Raw genomic sequence first — 22140 nt, 5'->3', positions numbered from 1 at the left:
GTAAAAGTTCATTGACTTTTAGATTGGTGACAGCGGTGATAAAACAGTAATAAACACACTGCATAATCTCGAAGTGTTCTATACTTTCCCCTTTCACCTGATTTCCACATCTGCTGACTATATGTGTAATCTATTTACTTTACGCATAGGAGTTATAATTTAACTTCTGATTGATGTCTTCTGGATATAAGCCTGAGCAATAGAAAAAGTCTTCAGTAATTGCTTAAAGTACTGCATATGCACAAGATGTCTATGCAATGGCTCTCACTTCTGCTGCTGCTACAACTGACTTGCTACTTTAATTCTGGAAGTTGTGGAAAGGTGCTGGTGTGGCCAATGGAATATAGTCATTGGATGAATATGAAGACAATTCTGGATGAACTTGTGACAAGGGGTCATGAGGTGACTGTTTTGACACCTTCAGTTACCACTTTCATTGATCCCAAAAAACCATCTTCTCTCAAATTGGAGACTTTCCCTCCATCTTTAACTAAAGAAGAAAGTGAGAATTTTGTCAAACTTTTTGTTGAGGCATGGATGCATGCGGTGAGAGACTCCTTTTGGAATCATCTTTCAATGGTGCAAAGTTTATTTTGGGGATATTCTGATATTTTAATGAAGATGTGTAAAGAAGTTGTTTCAAATAAGAAACTTATGACAAAACTGCATGAAGAAAGGTTCAATGTCATTTTTGCAGATGCTGTTGGACCCTGTGGTGAGCTGCTGGCTGAGATACTTAAAATACCATTCATGTATAGTCTCTACTCCACACCTGGATCTTCAGTTGAAAAGAAGAGTGGAAGGCTTCCATTCCCACCATCCTATGTACCTGCTATGTTTTCAGAATTAAGTGATCACATGACATTCACGGAGAGGGTCAAAAATATGATATATGTACTGTATTTTGACTTCTGGTTCCAGGCATACAATGAAAAGAACTGGAATCAGTTTTACAGTGAAGTACTAGGTAAGTCATGTGTTTAGTTGGTAGCATTAAGTCCTATCTTTATAGAGCCTTGGAGTGTGTTTATATAAATATAAATTTACTGAAATTTGTCTCAAATAAGTGAAACATTCAAATAAAAATATAAAATACCCATCAATCTTATAAATATCATGAAATGAAAACACTTAAATTATAGGGTGAGGTACAACCTTGTAGTCCTTTACTAGTACTGGATACCAGGAAGTCATTAACCACAATTTGAAGCACGTAGGACTTTTGCAAGTGACTATCTATCAACTTACAAAATGTCTTTCTTTTTAACTTAAAAATGTAAGTCACTAAAAATCTCATAAAATGTTTTGGCAAATGAAGACATGTACACTGAGAATTAAACACATATTTGTAGCTCAAGTATCTAGGTAGCAGTTAGAAATTGTTTCTACTTGTGAAGTTCAGTTTCCAAATAGTGTTATATATCATGTTATCCTATCTAATGTTGTATATTTGTCAAAGAACAGTTACATTGAAACATATTTGGTCACATCATCCCAAGGTCCTTTATAAAACTTACCTAATGTATATACATGGGCTTCCCTGGTGGCTCAGATGGTAAAGAATCCACCTGCGATGCAGGAGACCTGGGTTCCATCCCTGAGTTGGGAAGATCCCCTGAAGGAGGGCATGACAACCCACTCCAGTAGTCTTGCCTGGAGAATCCCCATGGATGGAGGAGCCTGGACGGCTGCAGTCCATGGAGTCGAAGAGTCAGACACGACTGAGTGACTAAGCATAATATATATATATACACACACAGCAATATTCTCATTTGATCCAACATTTGTTGTTGTTTTTGTTTTTATTTTCACTTTCAGGAAGGCCCACTACATTAGTTGAGACAATGGGGAAAGCTGAAATGTGGCTCATTCGAAACTATTGGGATTTTTCATTTCCTCGCCCACGGCTACCAAATTTTGAATTTGTTGGAGGGCTCCACTGCAAACCTGCCAAATCCCTGCCTAAGGTCACCTACTCCTTGTTGTTATTCTTTGTTAACTTTGTGTTTTCAATAGGAATCATCCTGCATTCTTTATTTAAAGTGTTTGATTGCAATGAGTCAGATGTGGGAAGCTGGATACAGTGAACTTCCAGTTAGAAATTGATATTTCTATGTCAACACAAGTATTTGAAATTTATTAACATCACAGAATAAACAGAACATGCTAGAGACTTTGAGAATATGTTAAATTATGACTTCACTTTTCAACACATAATGAAGTATCAGACATTTACAGTTATATTTTATATAAAAATATAGTAAATATATAATGCATATTTTAATATTAGCATAATGTTAGTTACAATTATAGTAGCATAATTATCCTACTATAGGATAATTATATATATAACTTATTTGGGGAGAGCTAATATAGAGAAATATATAGACAGTTTCTGCCACCTGACACTCCACCTAGAAAGACAGAATACAAGGAAGTCATAAAAAGTATGTAAAAGCATTATAAAAGAAAAGACCACTGTGCTAAAGAAACATCCAGCATGAATCATAGGAACATCTGAAAGATGTTCATGAATAAACAGAAGGAATAGGGTTGGGATGGAAGAAGATAGAAAAGAAAAGCAGGTAGAGTGATAATGACAGTTCCCAAGAAGTACAAGTTCAGTCTAAACAAGAAGAGACTAAGTAAAGAGGCTGATAATGCTGGTAAGGTGAATTGGAAACAGATAATTATTAACATGAGAAACATCTAGCAGGAGCACCTGCAAGAACATTGAAAGGGATAAGAAAGAGATATGGTCACATATCCTTCAAAAAAAAACCAGGATGTAGTCATTGGGTTGAATTGTAAACGGTAGAGTGGAAAAGGAGAATATTCAGCAGGTTGTTCAAGATACAGGCAACATATTCACGGATAGGACAACACTAAATCTTATAATAGTAGCAACCTCATATTGTCATTGAGGGAAAAATTGTAAGTACATGTGAAACATCCAAAATGTCAGTAGCACCTAATGATCCAGAAGAAATACTAACTATCTTCATTATTCTTATTTTGTTACTATAATATACTATCACTAGCCCAATGTTTGCCAGGAATCTTACTGAAATTGAGATGACTTTCCTAATTGAGATTATATTACTCAGAAAGCTACTAAAGTAGATACTCCATTGTTGCTGTCTAGTTGCTAAGTTGTGTCCGACTCTTTCACGATACGATGGACTGTAGCCCACCAGGCTCCTCTGTCCATGAGATTTCCAAAGCAAGAATACTGGAGTGGGTTGGCATTTCCTCCTCCAGGGGACATTCCAGACCCAGGGATCAAACTTGCATCTCCTGCTTTGCAGGCAAATTCTTGTAACACTGAGCCACCAGGGAAGTCCTATGGAGTTTTTTAAAAATAAATTTTAAAAGTTTACTAAATTAAAAAAATTAAGTTAATGCAAATAATTCAATAAATTTAATAAAGTTTACTAAAGCAAATTTAATTTAACATATTAAAGTTAAAATTTTTAATTTAAAAAAATAATATTTAAGGTTTGGCAATCAGGTGAGCAAGATGACTAAAATATTTTTGTAAGTTATAAGGCTCTAGCTAAAATGAACAACCTTCTTCAACAATATAAATGAATATATGTATAAATCTATATTTTCATAAAAATGCTTAATTACACTAAATCAGCTATAATGCAATATTCAGATGTAAAATAAGAAATATTAAAAGGTCACAATTTTCCTGAAGGTTAAAAAAGAATGTAAGCTAGAATTACAATTTTCATGATATATGTCATAATTCATATTTCATTATAGAAGTAGATAAAGATTAGAATTAAAGCACAAATTTTAGCATCATGTCTTCAAGGTTCATCTATGTTATTGAAATTGGCAAGATTTCCTTCTTTCTCGTGGGATTTACCCATTGATGGGCACATAAGTTGTTTCTTAGCTATTGTGAATAATGCGACAATAAACACGGGAGCATAAAAATCTCTTTGCTATCCTGTTTTTATTTTTGTTTTTTGGCTGCATACCCAGAAATGGGATAACTGGGTCAAACAGCAGATCTATTTTTAATTATTTTAGGAACTTTCATTGTGTGTTCTCAAAGAGCTAAACAGTTTACATCCCCACTGACAGTGGGACACTTTTCTCTACCTTCTCACAACACATCTCTTCTTAGTTTCAGACTTTCTAACAGGTATGAGGTAATATCTCATTGTGGTTTTGAAATACATTTCCCTGATGATTAGTGTTATTGAGCATCTTTTCATATATCTGGTGGTCATTTGGACATTTTGTTTGGAAAATGTCAATTTGATAATCTGCCCATTCTTTAATTGAATTTTGTAGTATAAGTTCTATATATATTCTGGATATTACCCTCCTCGCTCAACATGTGATTACAAAACCATTTTTGTTCCATTCTGCAGGTTGAATTTTCATCTTGTTGTTTGTTTCTTTTGTTATGAAGAAACTTTTAAGTTTCACACAGTCCAATTTGTTGATTTTTTTCTTTTATTGTGATTGTGATATCAAAAAATCATTTTCAAAATCAAACATAGGGAGATTCATCCCTATGTTTTCTTGTAGGTAGGAGTGTCATAGTATCTGGTCTTATGTTTAAATCTTTGATTCATTTTGAGTTATTTTTGTGAGTGGTGTAAGATAAGGGCCTCATTTCATTTTTTTGCTTATGTTTATTCAGTTTTCTCAGAAAATAAAGAAGTGACTGTTATTTACCCATTGGGTATTCTTGTTTCCTTTGTTGAATATTGGTTGACTATATTCTCAGGATTTTGATTCTAAATCTTGAATGCTGTTCCATTGGTCAATGTGTCTACTTTTTGCCAGTACAATATGATTTGAAATATTGCAGCTTTGTAATATAATTTAAAATTGGGAGGTGTCTTTGAAATTGCCTTTGGCTCTGGGTAGTGTGAACATTTTCGGAGAAGGCAATGGCAACCCACTCCAGTGTTCTTGCCTGGAGAATCCCAGGGATGGTGGAGCCTGGTGGGCTGCCGTCTATGGGGTCGCAGAGTTGGACATGACTGAAGCGACTTAGCAGCAGCAGTGTGAACATTTTAACAATACTAATTCTTCTGATCCATTAACACAGGACAACTTTCTATTTATCTGTGTTTTCTTGTATTTCTAAAAAAAATGCTTGTAATAACTGTACAGATTTTTCACATCATTCATTAAATTTATTCCTAGTTATTTTCTTCTTTTGATGCTGTTGTGACTGGGATAGCTTTTTTCAGAAGTTACATTGTCAGTACATAAAAACAGAACTAATTTCTGTATGTTGATATTATCAGCATATAACCTTAATGCAGTTTTATTGAATTTATTAATTAATTCAGGTTTTTAGCTGAATCTATGAGATTTTTTGCACACAAAAAAATGTCTTCTGCAAAGAAAATGAAAATTTTATTTCTTCCTTTCTATTTAGGATGCCTTTCATTTCGTTGTCTTGCCTAGTTGCTCTAGCTAGGACTATGTTGAATCAATATGACATTTAGCATTCTTATCTTGTTCCTGATCTTTGAGAAAAAGCTTTCAAACTTTCACTGTTGAATATAATGTTAGGTCTGGGTCTGTCATGCATCTCTTTTATAATGTTGTAACTCTTTTATTACATTTTTACAATGTAACGTTATTACATTGAGTTATGTTCTTTCTTCCCTATGTTGAGGGTTTTTATCATAAGAGAATGTTGTATCTTATCAAATGTTTTTTGTACATCTATTGAAATAATAAAGTTATTTTATATTTCATTCTATTCATGCTGCTGCTAAGTCACTTCAGTCATGTCCGACTCTGTGCGACACCATGGATGGCAGCCCACCAGGCTCCCCTGTCCCTGGGATTCTCCAGGCAAGAACACTGGAGTGGGTTGCCATTTCCTTCTCCAATGCCTGAAAGTGAAAAGTAAAAGTGAAGTTGCTCAGTCGTGTCCGACTCTCTGCGATCCCATGGACTGTAGCCTACCAGGCTCCTCTGTCCATGGGATTTTCCAGGCAAGAGTACTGGAGTGGGTTGCCATTGCCTTCTCCATCTATTTATGCAGTGTATCACAATTATTATTTGGATACACTGAAGCATCCTTACATGTTAGAGATAATTCCCACTTGGTCTTGGTATATAATTCTTTTAATGTGTTCTTGAATTTAATTGCTGATACTTTGTTGATAATTTTTGCACCTATACTATAGTCTGGACATTGGCCTGTAGTTTTTACTTTTGTACTGTTCTTATCTATTTGGTATAAGTGTAATGCTGGCCTTGTATCCTCTTTTTTAATTTTTAAGATTTTCTGAAGAACTGGATTAATTATCCTATACTGATTTATAGAATTCCTCAGTGAAGCCATCTGGTCCTGGTGTTTTATGTGTTGGTTAGTAGTTAGTTCATTCACTCAGTCATGTCTGACTCTTTGTGACCCCATGGACTGCAGCACACCAGGCTCCCCTGTCCATCACCAGTTCCTGGAGCTTGCTCAAACTCATGTCCATTGAGTCAGTGATGCCATCCAACCATCTTACGTGTTGGTAGGTTTGTGATTACTGATTTGACTTCTTTACTCATTATGGCTATTCAGATTTTCTATTTCTTCCTTACTCAGTTCTGGTAGGTTGTGTTTTTAAAAAGTTATCCATTCTTCTTGGGTATATAGTTTGTTAGCATATAATTATTCATAGTAGTCCCTTTGGATCCTATATACTTTTGCAGTATCAACCTTAATGCATCCTGTTTCATTTATAATTGTATTTATTTGAGTCCTCTTTTTCTTTGTAAGTCTAGCTAAAGGTTTTTAATTTTGTTTACTTCTTTGAAAAGACAGAGAAAGATAAATATTGTGTGATATCACTTACATGTGGAATCCAAAAATGCTGACTCATAATAATAGAGAGTAATATGGTGGTTTCCAGGGGCTGCTGCTGCTGCTAAGTCACTTCAGTTGTGTCTGACTCTGTGTGACCCCATAGCCAGCAGTCCACCAGGCTCCCCCATCCCTGGTTGCCATTTCCTTCTCCTTTGAAGGCCTGGTAGGTGGAAAATAGGAGAGATGTTGTTTAAGGATACAAACTTGTAAGTTTTCTTAGTAAATAAGCCCTAGAGATATAAGGTACAAAATAGTGAATATAGACTACAATATTTTATTATAATCATCATACTTGCTAAGAGGCCAGATGTTAATTTATCCAGCCACCAAAAAAAAAAAAGAAATCATAATGATGAAAATTTGAAACATCAGTAAAATGGCAATCGTATTACAATAATAGATGTATCAATCATCATGTTTTACATCTTAGCTTACATAATGTAATATGTCAAATACATTTTCAACATTTTCTAAAAACATATGAATTTGAAATTAATATCTCAGAATAGAGAGTTTTAGTAAATCTTACTCCCTTTTAAATAATTTTTCATACTTTTGCATATTTTCTTGCCATGAACTTATATTATTTTTTTAAGATATCAGAGAAAGATGAACCAGTCCATATCAGTAATTGATTTGTAGAGATAAGATGTATTACAATAACACTAATTGGATGCATTTTTTCACAAAATAGATGAAAAATTTTGGGTAGCAAGCCAATGAAGCAAAACATTGAAAATGAGTAACTTTAAATGCTACTACAGCTCACTGGAAATACAATCATTACCTGGATATACTATGAGAATCTTAAGAGAGTTCAGTGTCTTAATATTAAGACTGATATCACCAGGGTGAAATTATACTTTTGAAAAAGCTCATCAAATACAGTCTTCAAGGTTAAGTTTAAAAAATTCCTTCTTTTCTTTTTTAGATTATAAAATAGTTTTGTAAAGAAGTTTTACAAAATAATTAGTATCATTAAGTATACATTTTATGATGGAAGAATTGGGTCATTATTTTCCAGATAGAAAAGAATAATGAACCTAAAATAGAAGAAAGAACTAAGAAAATATGAGTATGTGATTTTGATCAAATATCTAGAAAAAATTTGCTCCTCTACATTTTAAAACTAGAGAACATTGATCACAGTAGACTTACTCTAGTATAGAAAGTAAGTTTTTAATTAGAAAGGATCAAGGATCACAAGACAAAATAATTCAGAAACAATTCCAGGCAAGTTCAGATTCGAAAGGAACTTTATTTAGTTTGAAATGAACTACTCAAAAGGTGACCTGATCTCTGCTGCAGAAAGCCCTGGGGCACCTTTCCCACTGTGGGGTAAGTGCACCCTGGGGGGACTAATGTAGGTGATACTGAGGGTCCTTCAACACAGTTGGACATAGCACATGGTACCATGACATCAATTATACAATATAGTTCTGACAAGGGGTGCCATATATAAACAAACTCAGAAATATGGTGGCTCAAATAAATAACTATGCAAGTACATCTCTGGGTTATAAATAGGACTTACAGAACTGTTTCACAGAATTTCCAAAATACAATGTCAGACTCCTCCATGTCTCTGATTAGAAATTTAGATAAAGAGTTTGGGAAATTATGACAAAGTTGAAGGTAAGGGATAAGGATTACAGAGCTGAGTGAATGATAAACATAAAGTAATTCAAATAATAAATTTTTCATGTACTAATAGGGAAATGAAGTACTAATGATGAACCTAAGATAATTCTCAAAAACTCTGCCTGAAATAAATAAATGATTTAGTAGACCTAGAATAATAAGGAATTACAAGTGAATTAAATACTGCAGTGTAGCTTCTAAAAATCTGTTAGTAATTAACAACATAACTGAGGCAGAGGCTGAGTATAATACTGTTTAACAGCACCTCCTTGTCACTACTATGTACTGGCTCTATCTCATTTCCTGCTTATATGCAAACACCTTTGCACAATTATACATAATAAAAGAAATGACCTCATATGACCCATTTCCCTCCAAAGGGATGAAGTCTGTTTAAAAAAAAAAAAAAGTCATTACTGAAAATCATATACAGTTTACTCAAAATATTTTTTAGTGTTAAATACTTATTAGCACATGTGACCAAAGTCCAAGATGCGAAGTCAGCATGTTCAAGAACATAGTGGGGTGCAGGGAAAGGGAATCAGTCTATAAACTAGCTATATAGCATGCAGTAAGAATAATGTACACTTTCTAGTATAAAACTTGTCTATCTATACAGCTTAGCAATTCCTCTGGGTGAGATATTTGCACAAGTAAGTAAAAGCTGTATTCCCAGGACCCAAGAAGTTGGGCAACCCAAGTGTCCATCAAGAGACAAAACAATAAACAAAATGTCATATGCACAATGATGAAATATTGCTTATCTTTAAAAGGAAATTCTGACATGTCACAACACGAATGAACCTTACACTGAGTGAAATAAACCAATCAGAAAAAGACAAATACTGTAGGATTTACTGTATAAGAAGCATCCAGACTACTTACATTTGTAGAAACACAGGGTAGAGAAAGAGGAAACTGAGTTTCTTAATGAGCATAGACTTCCAGTTTTTCTCCAGAAAAAGTTCTGGAGATTGGTTGCATGGTGTGAATATACTTTACACTACAATACTATACATTTAGGAATGATTAAGAAAGTAAATTTTCTGTTATGTGTATCCTTCCACAATATTTTTTAAGAAGCTACTACTCTAGTTTCTTCAGACTATATCTTATTTTCTCCCTTTAGTTGCTTGCATCAATCCCTTCAATAATGTCTGCTATGCTGCTGCTCTTTTGTGATGGAACAAATTCTTTTTTTCACAGGAAATGGAAGAGTTTGTGCAGAGCTCTGGAGAAAATGGCATTGTGGTGTTTTCATTGGGGTCAATGGTCAGTAACATGTCAAAAGAAAGAGCCAATGTGATTGCATCAGCTCTTGCCCAGATTCCACAAAAGGTACACACAGTAACTTAATAGTGGACAACTATTTAACGAGTCTGTTAAACTTTATAAAAGGTCTGATTTTTCTGCCAGAAAGGTAACTAATATGATAGCTCCAATTTATCTCATATATATATATATATATATATGTATGCATTATATATATATATATGAATATATATGGCAGGTGCTATAGCCATGCAGGGACTGTCTTTGATAGATAATAATTTTAAATTATTACCTTTACCTTAACAGGTTCTATGGAGATATGATGGCAAGAAACCAGACACCCTAGGACCCAATACTCAGCTGTATAAGTGGATCCCCCAAAATGACCTTCTTGGTAAGACTTGGCAGAAAAAAAAATATTGAAAACATGAATAACAGCTGAGCAGAGGGATAGTACTTCAAAGGGAAACAAAGATATAGAGAATTATTGAAACACTCAAAAAGAAAACTTTACTGCTTCATTTCTATTTATTATGTTAGGGGAAATGGGGACGGTTGGCAGGGCTTCCCAATCTGCTCAGTGGTAAAGAATCTGCCTGCCACTGCAAGAGATACAGGAGAAGTGGGTTTTGTCCATGGATCCCCAAGATCCTCTGGGGAAGGAAATGACCACCCACTTCAATATTTCTGTCTGAAAAATCCCATGAACAAAAGAGCCTGGCGAGCTTCTCTTCATGGGGTCACAAAGAGTTGGAGAAGACTGAGCGACTTAGCATACACACCCATAACAATTGGCATTTTACTATACACAGTCATATCCCTTATGACCAGAATCTTTATTTTAGCTGTAATTATTTCTCACCATGAATGTTTCAATAACTTCTTGGATTGTTGTTCTGTCTCTGAATTCTTTCGTTACATCTATCTTTTCCCTTCTGTAGGGGTATGCTAAATGCTACTGAAAATAAGAGCTCTCCTTTTATTACCAGTGACTCTTCACTTTCTGTAAGAAAAAAAAAATTCATAATCATTTTTATGAGGTGATAAAACACTCCAAGATAAAAGGTTACTTTTCCTTCCTCTGGTTCCAGTGCCTCTACCATTACCCTTCTCTTCCCCGACACCATTCCTAATCAGACTAAATGACTCCACTATATCTTTAAGAGAATAATTTCTGACATGCTCTCCTCTTTTTTTGCACATGTGGTTTCTTTTACCCAGAATGCTCTTTCAAGTTGTTCACCTGCCAATCCTGGATTCATTTGTGAAGTCCAAGTGACTCAGCACTTCTTTCATGAAGTCTTCATTTACCCCTTCAGCAGATGCAGCAGTTACTTCTCTGAGTTCTCAAAGCAATTTAAAAGGACTTTCATATGTGTAATAACCTGTTGTTGAAGACACTGTTTCCCTCAGTTACCTTATAATGCACTTTTCTCAGTTTATTTCTAAGACTTAAAATTAATAATTTTATTGAAATTCACTCAATCTTAGGTCATCCAAAAACCAAAGCGTTTGTAACTCACGGTGGAAGCAACGGCATTTATGAGGCCATCTACCACGGGATCCCTATAGTGGGCCTTCCTTTGTTTGCTGATCAACCTCATAACATTGTTCACATGAAGGCCAAGGGAGCTGCTGTCAGACTGGACTTGGAAACAATGTCAACAGAAGATTTGCTCAATGCATTGAAGGAAGTTATTAATAATCCTTCGTGAGTATTTTTTTTTTTACTAGATACTCTTTCTGGAGAAGTTCTCATATGAAGACTCATTAGTCTTCACATTAAGTAAGAATCACTCAATTCATATTGAGTCATCAATAACCTATTGTGCTGCTACTGCTGCTGCTGCTAAGTTGCTTCAGTTGTGTCTGACTCTGTGCGACCCCATAGACAGCTGCCCACCAGGCCCCGCCGTCCCTGGGATTCTCCAGGCAAGAACACTGGAGTGGGTTGCCATTTCCTCCTCCAATGCATGAAAGTGAAAAGTGAAAGTGAAGTCGCTCAGTCGTGTCCCACTCTTCGCGACCCCATGGACTGCAGCCTACCAGGCTCCTCCGTCCATGAGTGTCACATTAATATTTTTTCATGGTTTTACGGGAAAGGTTTGTCAGTGGTTTAAAGACAGTGGAGAAATTTTGAAAGATCTAATCATTATAATGAGAAGAATCACTGAAATGGGAATAGAAGAATTAAGAAGTTTGAGAACGAAGTTAAAGTAGGGAAACATAGATGTCCACTTTACTTTCTTTCAGCAAGTGAATTCCAAAAATGTTTTAACCTCTTCTAACAATTTATTTTCAGTAAACAACCTTGATATAATCAATCTGAAATTCCCACTACATTCAATATCTTCCAAGTTTTCTATGCTATTATTTAGACCCTATCACTGATAAATGGTAAATAGTTAGTACTTTCTAATTAGCCAGTTTAAACTATGAAGATATTATTTATAAATGTAGGTGTATTCTTAGGCTTTTTGATTGCTGCCATTTTTGTCTTGTTTGGAAGAATTATAAAATTTAAACAAAATCGACTTGGAAGTGATATGTTGGGATAGTTCTCTTTTAAAAATTTACACAATTTTTAAATATTACTTTCCATTTAAAACTAAGAAAATATTGGTTCTATTTCCAGTGTTGTACAATGCATCCTTGAGCTTATATACTTCTCAGTAGTTTTTCCCTCCTACTCCCCCACCCATATATTTCTACCCCCCTAAATATGGTAACCAACAAATTGTCCTCTGTGTCTGCAAGTTTGTAATAATATTTTGGTTCCATCACTGATAAATGGTAAAAAACTTTATTCAGTTACAGCTATGTAGATACTATTTACAAAGGTAGGTATAATCTGAGTTCCTTTCAATTGTCCTTGTTTTTGTCTTATTTGAACAGGTATTTTGGTTCAATATTTTGAACAGATATTACTATTTAAAAGCCAAATTTATGAAACCAAAAATATCTGATTTCCAAATCACTTCAGAATATACATGAATTTTTGTAACACAACTAAATTAATATCACAAATATGATGTATATCTTTCCCCTTTTCTTCATAATGTCTTTATAAAGAAAACATTTTGAGAATTTGTCAGTAATTGTAGCACAGTGTATATCTGTGTTTTATAAGCAGTGTTATGTAAATTTAATCTTAGTACAGCTATTGTCTTAAATGAACAGCAAAAATATTACATTCAGTTCAGTTCAGTTCAGTTGCTCAGTTGTGTCCGACTCTTTGCAACCCCATGAACTGCAGCATGCCAGGCCTTCCTGTCCATCACAAACACCCAGAGTTTACCCAAACTCATGTCCATTGAGTCAGTGATGCCGTCCAACCATCTCATCCTCTGTCGTCCCCTTCTCCTCCTGCCCTCAATCTTTCCCAGCATCAGGGTCTTTTCAAATGAGTCAGCTCTTCGCATAGATGGCCAAAGTATTGGAGTTTCAGCTTCAACATCAGTCCCTCAAATGAACACCCAGGACTGATCTCCTTTCGGATGGACTGGTTGGATCATCTTGCAGTCCAAGGGACTCTCAAGAGGCTTCTCTGACATCATAGTTCAAAACTATCAATTCTTCAGCATTCAGCCTTCTTTATAGTCCAGCTCTAACATCCATACATGGCTATTGGAAAAATCACAGCCTTGACTAGACAGACCTTTGTTGACAAAGTAATATCTCTGCTTTTTAATATGCTGTCTAGGTTGGTCATAACTTTCCTTCCAAGGAGTAAGCATCTTCTAATTTCATGGCTGCAATCACCATCTGCAGTGATTTTGAAGCCCCCAAAAATAAAGTCAGCCGCTGTTTCCACTGTTTAAATGAACAGCAAAAATATTACATTATTTTTCTCTTTTTTTAAAGAAATAAACCTTTCATTTGCCGATTTTATATAAATGTACATCTCTCTAGTATCTTTATTGATTTTTACTTAATAATGTAAAACTGGTGTCAAAAAATGAAGATGATTTATTACCTGCTATATACTGAATATTCATCATCTGCTACATATTGTGTTTAGTAACATACTGTTGTTACCATTGTTGTGGCAGTTGTTCAGTCACTAAGTTGTAGCCAACTCTTTGTGACCCGATGGACTGCAGCATGCCAGGGTTCCCTGTCCTTCACTATCTCCTGGAGTTTGGTCAAACTCATGTCCTTTGAGTTGGTGATGCTATCTAACCATCTCATCCTCTGCTGCCTGCTCCTCCTTTTGCCCTCAATCTTTCCCAGCATCAAGGTCTTTTCTAATGAGTTGGCTCTTTGCATCACATGGCCAAAGTATCAGAGCTTCAGCATCAGTCCTTCCAATGAATATTCATGGCTGATTTCCTGTAGGATTGACTGGTTTGATATCCTTGCAAGTTTGATCTCCTTGCAAGTTTGGTCTCCTCAAGTGATTCTCAAGAGTCTTCTCCATCACCAAAATTTAAAAGTATCAATTCCTCAGTGCTCTGCCTTCTTCCTGGTCCATCTCTCACATCTGTACTTGAAAAATCGTACTTTGGCTATATGGGTCTTTGTCAGCAAAGTGATGTCTCTGCTTTTTAATACGCTGTCCACATTTGCTATAGCTTTCCTTCCAAAGAGCACGTATCTTTTATTTTCACGGCTGTAGTCACCATCCCCAGTGATTTTGGAACCTAAGAAAATAAAATCTGTCTGTTTCAACTTTTTCCCCTTCTATTTACCATGAAGTGATGGGACAGGATTCCACAATCTTAGTTTTTTGAACATTGATTTCTAAGCTCTAGGTGACTACAACATTGTGGTTATCCAGGTCATTAACACCTTTTTTGTATAGTTCTTCTGTGTATTCTTTGGCTGCAAAATATAATCAATCTGATTTCGGTGTTGACCATATGGTGATGGCCATGTGTTGAGTCTTCTCTTGTGTTGTTAGGAGAGGGTGTTTGTTATGACCAGTGCATTTTCTTGACAAAACTCTATTAGTCTTTGCCCTGCTTTATTCCATATTCCAAGGCCAAATTTGCCTGTTACTCCAGGTGTTTCTTGAGTTCCTACTTTTGCATTCCAGTCCCCTATAATGAAAAGCACATCTTTTTTGGGTGTTAGTTCTAAAAGGTCTCGTAGGTCTTCATAGAACCATTCAACTTCAGCTTCTTCAGCATTACTGGTTGGGGCATAGACTTGGATTACCATGATATTGAATGGTTTGCCTTGGAAATAAACAGAGATCATTCTGTCGTTTTTGAGATTGAATCCAAGGACTGCATTTCAGACTCTTTTGTTGACCATGATGGCTACTCCATTTCTTCTGAGGGATTCCTGCCTGCAGTAGTAGATATAATGGTCATCTGAGTTAAATTCACCAATTCAGTCCATTTCAGTTCGCTGATTCCTAGAATGTTGAATTCACTCTTGCCATCTCTTGTTTGACTATTTCCAATTTGCCTTGATTCATGGACCTGACATTCCAGGTTCCTATGCAATATTGCTCTTTACAGCATTGGACCTTGCTTCTATCACGAGTAACATCCACAGCTGGGTGTTCTTTTTATTTTGGCTCCATCCCTTCATTCTTTCTGAAGTTATTGCTCCACTGATCTCCAGTAGCATATTGGGCACCTACTGACCTGGGGAGTTTCTCTTTCAATATCCTATCATTTTGCCTTTTCATACTGTTCATGGGGTTCTCAAGGCAAGAATACTGAAGTGGTTTGCCATTCCCTTCTCCAGTGGACCACATTCTGTCAGATCTCTCCACCATGACCCGCCCATCTTGGGTTGCCCCACGGGCATGGCTTAGTTTCATTGAGTTAGACAAAGCTGTGGTCCTAGTGTGATTAGATTGACTAGTTTTCTGTGAGTATGGTTTCAGTGTTTGCCCTCTGATGCCCTCTTGCAACACCTACCGTCTTACTTGGGTTTCTCTTACCTTGGGCATGGGGTATCTCTTCACAGCTGCTCCAACAAAGCACAGCCATTGCTCCTTACCTTGGATGAGGGGTATCTCCTCACAACCACCCTTCCTGACCTTCAACATGATATAGCTCCTTTAGGCCCTCCTGCACCCATGCAGCCATGGCTCCATGGACGTGGAGATGGTCCTCCCAGCCACCGCCCCTGGCCAGAAGCTCTATACGGTCAGCAAAAACAAGAACAGGAGCTGACTGTGGCTCAGACCATGAACCCCTTATTGCCAAATTCAGACTTAAATTGAAGAAAGTAGGGGAAACCATTAGAGCATTCAGGTATGACCTAAATCAAATCCCTTATGATTATACAGTGGAAGTGAGAAATAGATTTAAGGGCCTAGATCTGATAGATAGAGTGCCTGATGAACTATGGAATGAGGTTCGTGACATAGTACAGGAGACAGGGATCAAGACCATCCCCATGGAAAAGAAATGCAGAAAAGCAAAATGGCTGTCTGGGGAGGCCTTACAAATAGTGGTGAAAATAAGAGAAGTGAAAAGCAAAGGAGAAAAGGAAAGATATAAACATCTGAATGCAGAGTTCCAAAAAATAGCAAGAAGAGATAAGAAAGCCTTCCTCAGCAATTAATGCAAAGAAATAGAGGAAAACAACAGAATGGGAAAGACTAGAGATCTCTTCAAGAAAATCAGAGATACCAAAGGAATATTTCATGCAAAAATGAGCTCAGTAAAGGACAGAAATGGTATGGACCTAACAGAAGCAGAAGATATTAAGAAGAGATGGCAAGAATACACAGAAGAACTGTACAAAAAAAGATCTTCATGACGCAGATAATCACGATGGTGTGATCACTCATCTAGAGCCAGACATCCTGGAATGTGAAGTCAAGTGGGCCTTGGAAAGCATCACTATGAACAAAGCTAGTGGAGGTGATAGAATTCCAGTTGAGCTATTCCAAATCCTGAAAGATGATGCTGTGAAAGTGCTGCACTCAATATGCCAGCAAATTTGGAAAACTCAGCAGTGGCCACAGGACTGGAAAAGATCAGTTTTCATTCCCATCTCAAAGAAAGGCAATGCCAAAGAATGCTCAGACTACCGCACAATTGCTCTCGTCTCACACGCTAGTAAAGTAATGCTCAAAATTCTCCAAGCCAGGCTTCAGCAATATGTGAACCATGTATTTCCTGATGTTCAAGCTGGTTTTAGAAAAGGCAGAGGAACCAGAGATCAAATTGCCAACGTCCGCTGGATCATGGAAAAAGCAAGAGAGTTCCAGAAAAACATCTATTTCTGCTTTCTTGACTATGCCAACGCCTTGGTGTAGATCACAATTAACTGTGGAAAATTCTGAAAGAGATGGGAATACCAAACCACCTGATCTGCCTCTTGAGAAATTTTATGCAGGTCTGGCACCAACAGTTAGAACTGGACATGGAACAACAGACTGGTTCGAAATAAGAAAAGGAGTATATCAAGGCTGTATATTGTCATCCTGTTTATTTAACTTATGTGCAGGGTACATCATGAGAAACTCTGGACTGGAAGAAACAGAAGCTGGAATCAAGATTGCCAAGAGAAATATCAATAACCTAAGATATGCAGATGACACCACCCTTATGGCAGAAAGTGAAGAGGAACTGAAAAGCCTCATGATGAATGTGAAAGTTGAGAGTGAAAAAGTTGTCTTCAGTTCAGTTCAGTTCAGTCGCTCAGTCGTGTCCGACTCTTTGCAAACCCATGAATCGCAGCACGCCAGGCCTCCCTGTCCATCACCAACTCCTGGAGTTCACCCAGACTTACGTCCATCGAGTCAGTGATGCCATCAAGCCATCTATCTCATCCTCTGTTGTCCCTTTCTCCTCTTGCCCCCAGTCCCTCCCAGCATCAGAGACTTTTCCAATGAGTCAACTCTTCACATGAGGTGGCCAAAGTACTAGAGTTTTAGCTTTAGCATCATTCCTTCCAAAGAAATCCCAGGGCTGATCTCCTTCAGAATGGACTGCCTGGATCTCCTTGCAGTCCAAGGGACTCTCAAGAGTCTTCTGCAACACCACAGTTCAAAAGCATCAATTCTTCAGCTCTCAACCTTCTTCACAGTCCAACGATCACATCCATACATGACTACAGGAAAAACCATAGCCTTGACTAGACCGACCTTTGTTGGCAAAGTAATGTCTCTGCTTTTGAATATTCTATCTAGGTTGGTCATAACTTTCCTTCCAAGGAGTAAGTGTCTTTTAATTTCATGGCTGCAGTCACCATCTGCAGTGATTTTGGAGCCCAAGAAAATAAACTCTGACACTGTTTCCACTGTTTCCCCATCTATTTCCCATGAAGTGATGGAACCAGATGCCCTGATCGTCGTTTTCTGAATGTTGAGCTTTCAGCCAACTTTTTCACTCTCCACTTTCACTTTCATCAAGAGGCCTTTGAGTTCCTCTTCACTTTCTGCCATAAGGGTGGTGTCATCTGCATATCTGAGGTTATTGATATTTCTCCCAGCAATCTTGATTCCAGCTTGTGCTTCTTCCAGTCCAGCGTTTCTCATGATGTACTCTGCATAGAAGTTAAATAAGCAGGGTGACAATATATAGCCTTGAAGTACTCCTTTTCTTATTTGGAACAAGTCTGTTGTTCCATGTCAGTTCTAACTGTTGCTTCCTGACCTGCATACAAATTTCTCAAGAGGCAGATCAGGTGGTCTGGTATTCCGATCTCTTTCAGAATTTTCCACAGTTTATTGTGATCCACACAGTCAAAGTCTTTGGCATAAAGCAGAAATAGATGTTTTTTCTGGAACTCTCTTGCTTTTTCCATAATCCAGCAGATGTTGGCAATTTGGAAACGAAGATCATGGCATCCGGTCCCATGACTTCATGGGAAATAGATGTGGAAACAGTGTCAGACTTTATTTTTCTGGGCTCCAAAATCACTGCAGATGGTGACTGCAGCCATAAAATTAAAAGACGCTTACTCCTTGGAAGGAAAGTTATGACCAACCTAGATAGCATATTCAAAAGCAGAGACATTACTTTGCCAACAAAGGTCCGTCTAGTCAAGGCTATGGTTTTTCCTGTGGTCATATATGGATGTGAGAGTTAGATTATGAAGAAAGCTGAGTGCTAAGAATTGATGCTTTTGAACTGTGATGTTAGAGAAGACTCTTGAGAGTCCCTTGGACTACAAGGAGATCCAACCAGTCCATTCTGAAGGAGATCAGCCCTGGGATTTCTTTGGAAGGAATGATGCTAAAGCTGAAACTCCAGTACTTTGGCCACCTCATGTGAAGAGTTGACTCATTGGAAAAGACTCTGATGCTGGGAGGGATTGGGGCCAAGAGGAGAAGGGGACAACAGAGGATGAGATGGCTGGATGGCATCATTGACTCAATGGACGTGAGTATGAGTGAACTCCGGGAGTTGGTGATGGACAGGGAGGCCTGGCGTGCTGCAATTCATGGGGTCGCAAAGAGTTGGATGCGACTGAGTGACTGATCTGATCTGTTTATTCTTGCTACCTCTTCTTAATCTCTTCTGCTTCTCTTAGGTCTTTACCATTTCTATCCTTTATTTTGCCCATCCTTGCATCAAATGTTCCCTTGATAATGCCAATTTTCTTAAGGAGATTTCTAGTCTTTCCCATTCTATTGTTTTCCTCTAATTCTTTGCTTTGTTCACTTTAATGGCCTGGTACTTTGCATTCTTTGGAACTCTGCATTCAGTTAGGTATATCTTTCCCTTTCTTCCTTGCCTTTTGTTTTTCTTCTTTTCTCAGCTATTTATAAAGACTTCTCAGACAACCACATTGCCTTCTAGTATTTCTTCTCTCTCTCTTTTTTTTTTTTTTTTTGTTGAGCACATAGAACTTCTCCATTTTGGGTGCAAAGAATATAATCAATATGATTTTTACTCTGATCATTTGTTTCCAGATTACTGCAGTCCTCTCAAAAACCCAGTGCGCCTCCTCTGTTTTGACAGAAAAGGGAGGGAAGTTGCCTCCATTGCTATTGCTTACAGTGTCATCTTGTAACACTTTGTGATTTAGCGTTCTTGAGCTATATCTCTTTATTCTCCCTTCTTTCTTGTCTATTAGTCTATTATCATTTCAACAGTAGAAATGAATGTAATTGCAATGCCTGGAAGTAAAATGTTGAGCCTTCTCCAGAGTCTTTTAGAACAAGAACCACAACAATGCTAGCAAATATTTACTACAAGTATACAACATGCTAGGCATGCCTCTAAGAATCAATACAATATTCTCAAAGTATCTCAAAAAAATTATCTCAAAATAATCAGATAAGGTACTGCAAGGAGATCCAACCAGTCCATTCTAAAGGAGATCAGCCCTGGGATTTCTTTGGAAGGAATGATGCTAAAGCTGAAACTCCAGTACTTTGGCCACCTCATGCGAAGAGTTGACTCATTGGAAAAGACTCTGATGCTGGGAGGGATTGGGGGCAACAGGAGAAGGGGACGACAGAGGATGAGATGGCTTGATGGCATCACTGACTCAATGGACATGCGTCTGAGTGAACTCCGGGAGTTGGTGATGGACAGGGAAGCCTGGCGTGCTGCAATTCATGGGGTCGCAAAGAGTTGGATGCGACTGAGCGACTGATCTGATCTCATCTGAAGGTACTATTCCTATCCATTCCATAGAAAAATGAAAAACTGAGGAATAGATCATATCATGAATGACCCCTCCAATATAAAAATAAAAATGTTTTAAAAATTTAATAAACTTAAAGCAAATAAAACTGTGGGACAAAAAGAATAAAAAAGCAGCCAACAGGATAAATGTCAGAATCAGGAGTCAAGCACAGACAATCCACTTCAACACTTTGGAACACTATTTCACTAAGGTAAGATCAGCCCTGCCTGGACATGTCTTGGAACCTCATCATAGACTTTCCTGCTATCTCTAGATTATGACAGCATTTTAACACATTTCTATCAGGTCTTTACTAGATAATTCAAACTTTGAACAACAAACCATGATTTTTGTTTTGTTGTTTTCTTTCCTTTTGGGACTTAACTCATTCCATTCTTTAAACTCCACAAACCCCTCCCATTTTCTTTCTTTCCTTTGTAGCTTGAAATGTTATACATTTAAGAAGTCCTAGCTCTTAAGCTAAGATATTAAGAATCACCTCACAGGAAAGTTATATATTTTTCTTTAAGTCTGTAATGCATTCTTTGTTTCCATCTGCAAGAAAATTTCACAAATTTTCAATTATAGCTCATTCTATATATCCATGTCTGTTTGATTTTCCTTCAGCTACAAAGAGAATATGATGAGGTTATCAGCCATTCATCATGATCGGCCTGTAAAGCCCCTAGACCTAGCAGTCTTCTGGATTGAGTTCGTCATGCGCCACAAAGGAGCCAAGCACCTGCGACCAGCTGTCCACAACCTCACCTGGCTCCAGTACCACTCTCTGGACGTGATTGGGTTTCTGCTAGCCTGCGTAGCAACTGGTGCATTTGTCATCACAAAGTGTTGCCTGTTTTGTTACCAGAAGTTTGCTGGCAAAGGAAAGAAGGGGAAAAGAGACTAGCTTTTTCTGAGACCTCAAGCAGGTTTGTCCCATAGATAGCACTCCTCCAATTTATTCCAGTTGGAAAAATTATGATAAGTTTCCCATCCTCTTGTGACAAAATATAAACTTCATTTTCAAGGGATTTTCTACTTGAGTTAGAAATATGGCTTGCCAAGGAAAAACACTGGCAAAAAATTGAATGAAAATAAAACTGTAAGCTTATATATTGAAATTTATTACTTTAATTCTAAGTAAGTAAGTGTTAGTCGCTCAGTCATGCCCGACTCTTTGCGACCCCATGAACTGCAGCCCACCAGGCTCCTGTGTCCATGAGATTTTCCTTACTTTAGTCAATGCATCTGCCAAAGCACTTCCTTCATGTAAAGGGCCAGGCAAGCCGGAATGGGCTCTAATATGTCCCACAAAATATTTTTTATCTCTGTGTTTAATCTCTTTCTTACTGGGAGCCTGGTTCGGGCATCACTTACCGGGGTCCAGCCCTGGTTGGATCCAGGGATTCCCTCAGGAGGACAGCATTGGCGACTGAGAGAAATAGAGAAAGAGATAAGGAAAGAATTTTGCAGTTAAGAAAACAGAGGAGAGAAAAGAGGCTGATATTCCTTGGTTTATGCAGAAAGCCAGTAAAGCCCCAGCATGGGACTTGGTCTGTTCACATAGGCCGCAGGTGCCCTCTCAAATAGCTGAAGGTGTCCCACCTTAGGCACCTTCTCGAGTGGGTCTTAGAAGCCCAGGCAGGAAAGTGAACGCAGAGGGCCCTTGCGCTCCAGGGAATCAGCCTGAAAAGGAAATAGAAAGAACAACATGGGGAGACCAAGCTTGATGAGCATGGCCCACACTTTATTTTCCAAAGTAGTTTTTATACCTTAAGTTGTGCATAGAGGATAATTGGGGGGGGAGGGGGGTGGGTAGAGTC

General features: G+C 37.5%; 1 protein-coding gene across 1 annotated transcript; it reads left to right on the top strand.

Moving 5' to 3' along the window:
- The first annotated feature begins 203 nt into the window (after positions 1-203).
- LOC133249623 (UDP-glucuronosyltransferase 2B4-like) lies at positions 204-21428 on the top strand. The gene is made up of 6 exons (XM_061420347.1): positions 204-967; positions 1819-1967; positions 9698-9829; positions 10070-10157; positions 11255-11474; positions 20945-21428. Exons 1-6 carry the CDS (start codon positions 238-240, stop codon positions 21222-21224), a joined length of 1599 nt encoding a protein of 532 aa, XP_061276331.1. The 5' UTR covers positions 204-237; the 3' UTR covers positions 21225-21428.
- The last annotated feature ends 712 nt before the right edge of the window (positions 21429-22140 follow it).

The sequence above is a fragment of the Bos javanicus genome, chromosome 6 (genome assembly GCF_032452875.1).
Source record: "Bos javanicus breed banteng chromosome 6, ARS-OSU_banteng_1.0, whole genome shotgun sequence".
NCBI classification, from domain to species: domain Eukaryota; kingdom Metazoa; phylum Chordata; class Mammalia; order Artiodactyla; family Bovidae; genus Bos; species Bos javanicus.
The sequence above is the reverse complement of the archived record's forward strand: the minus strand, read 5'-3'. Positions and strand labels throughout refer to the sequence as shown.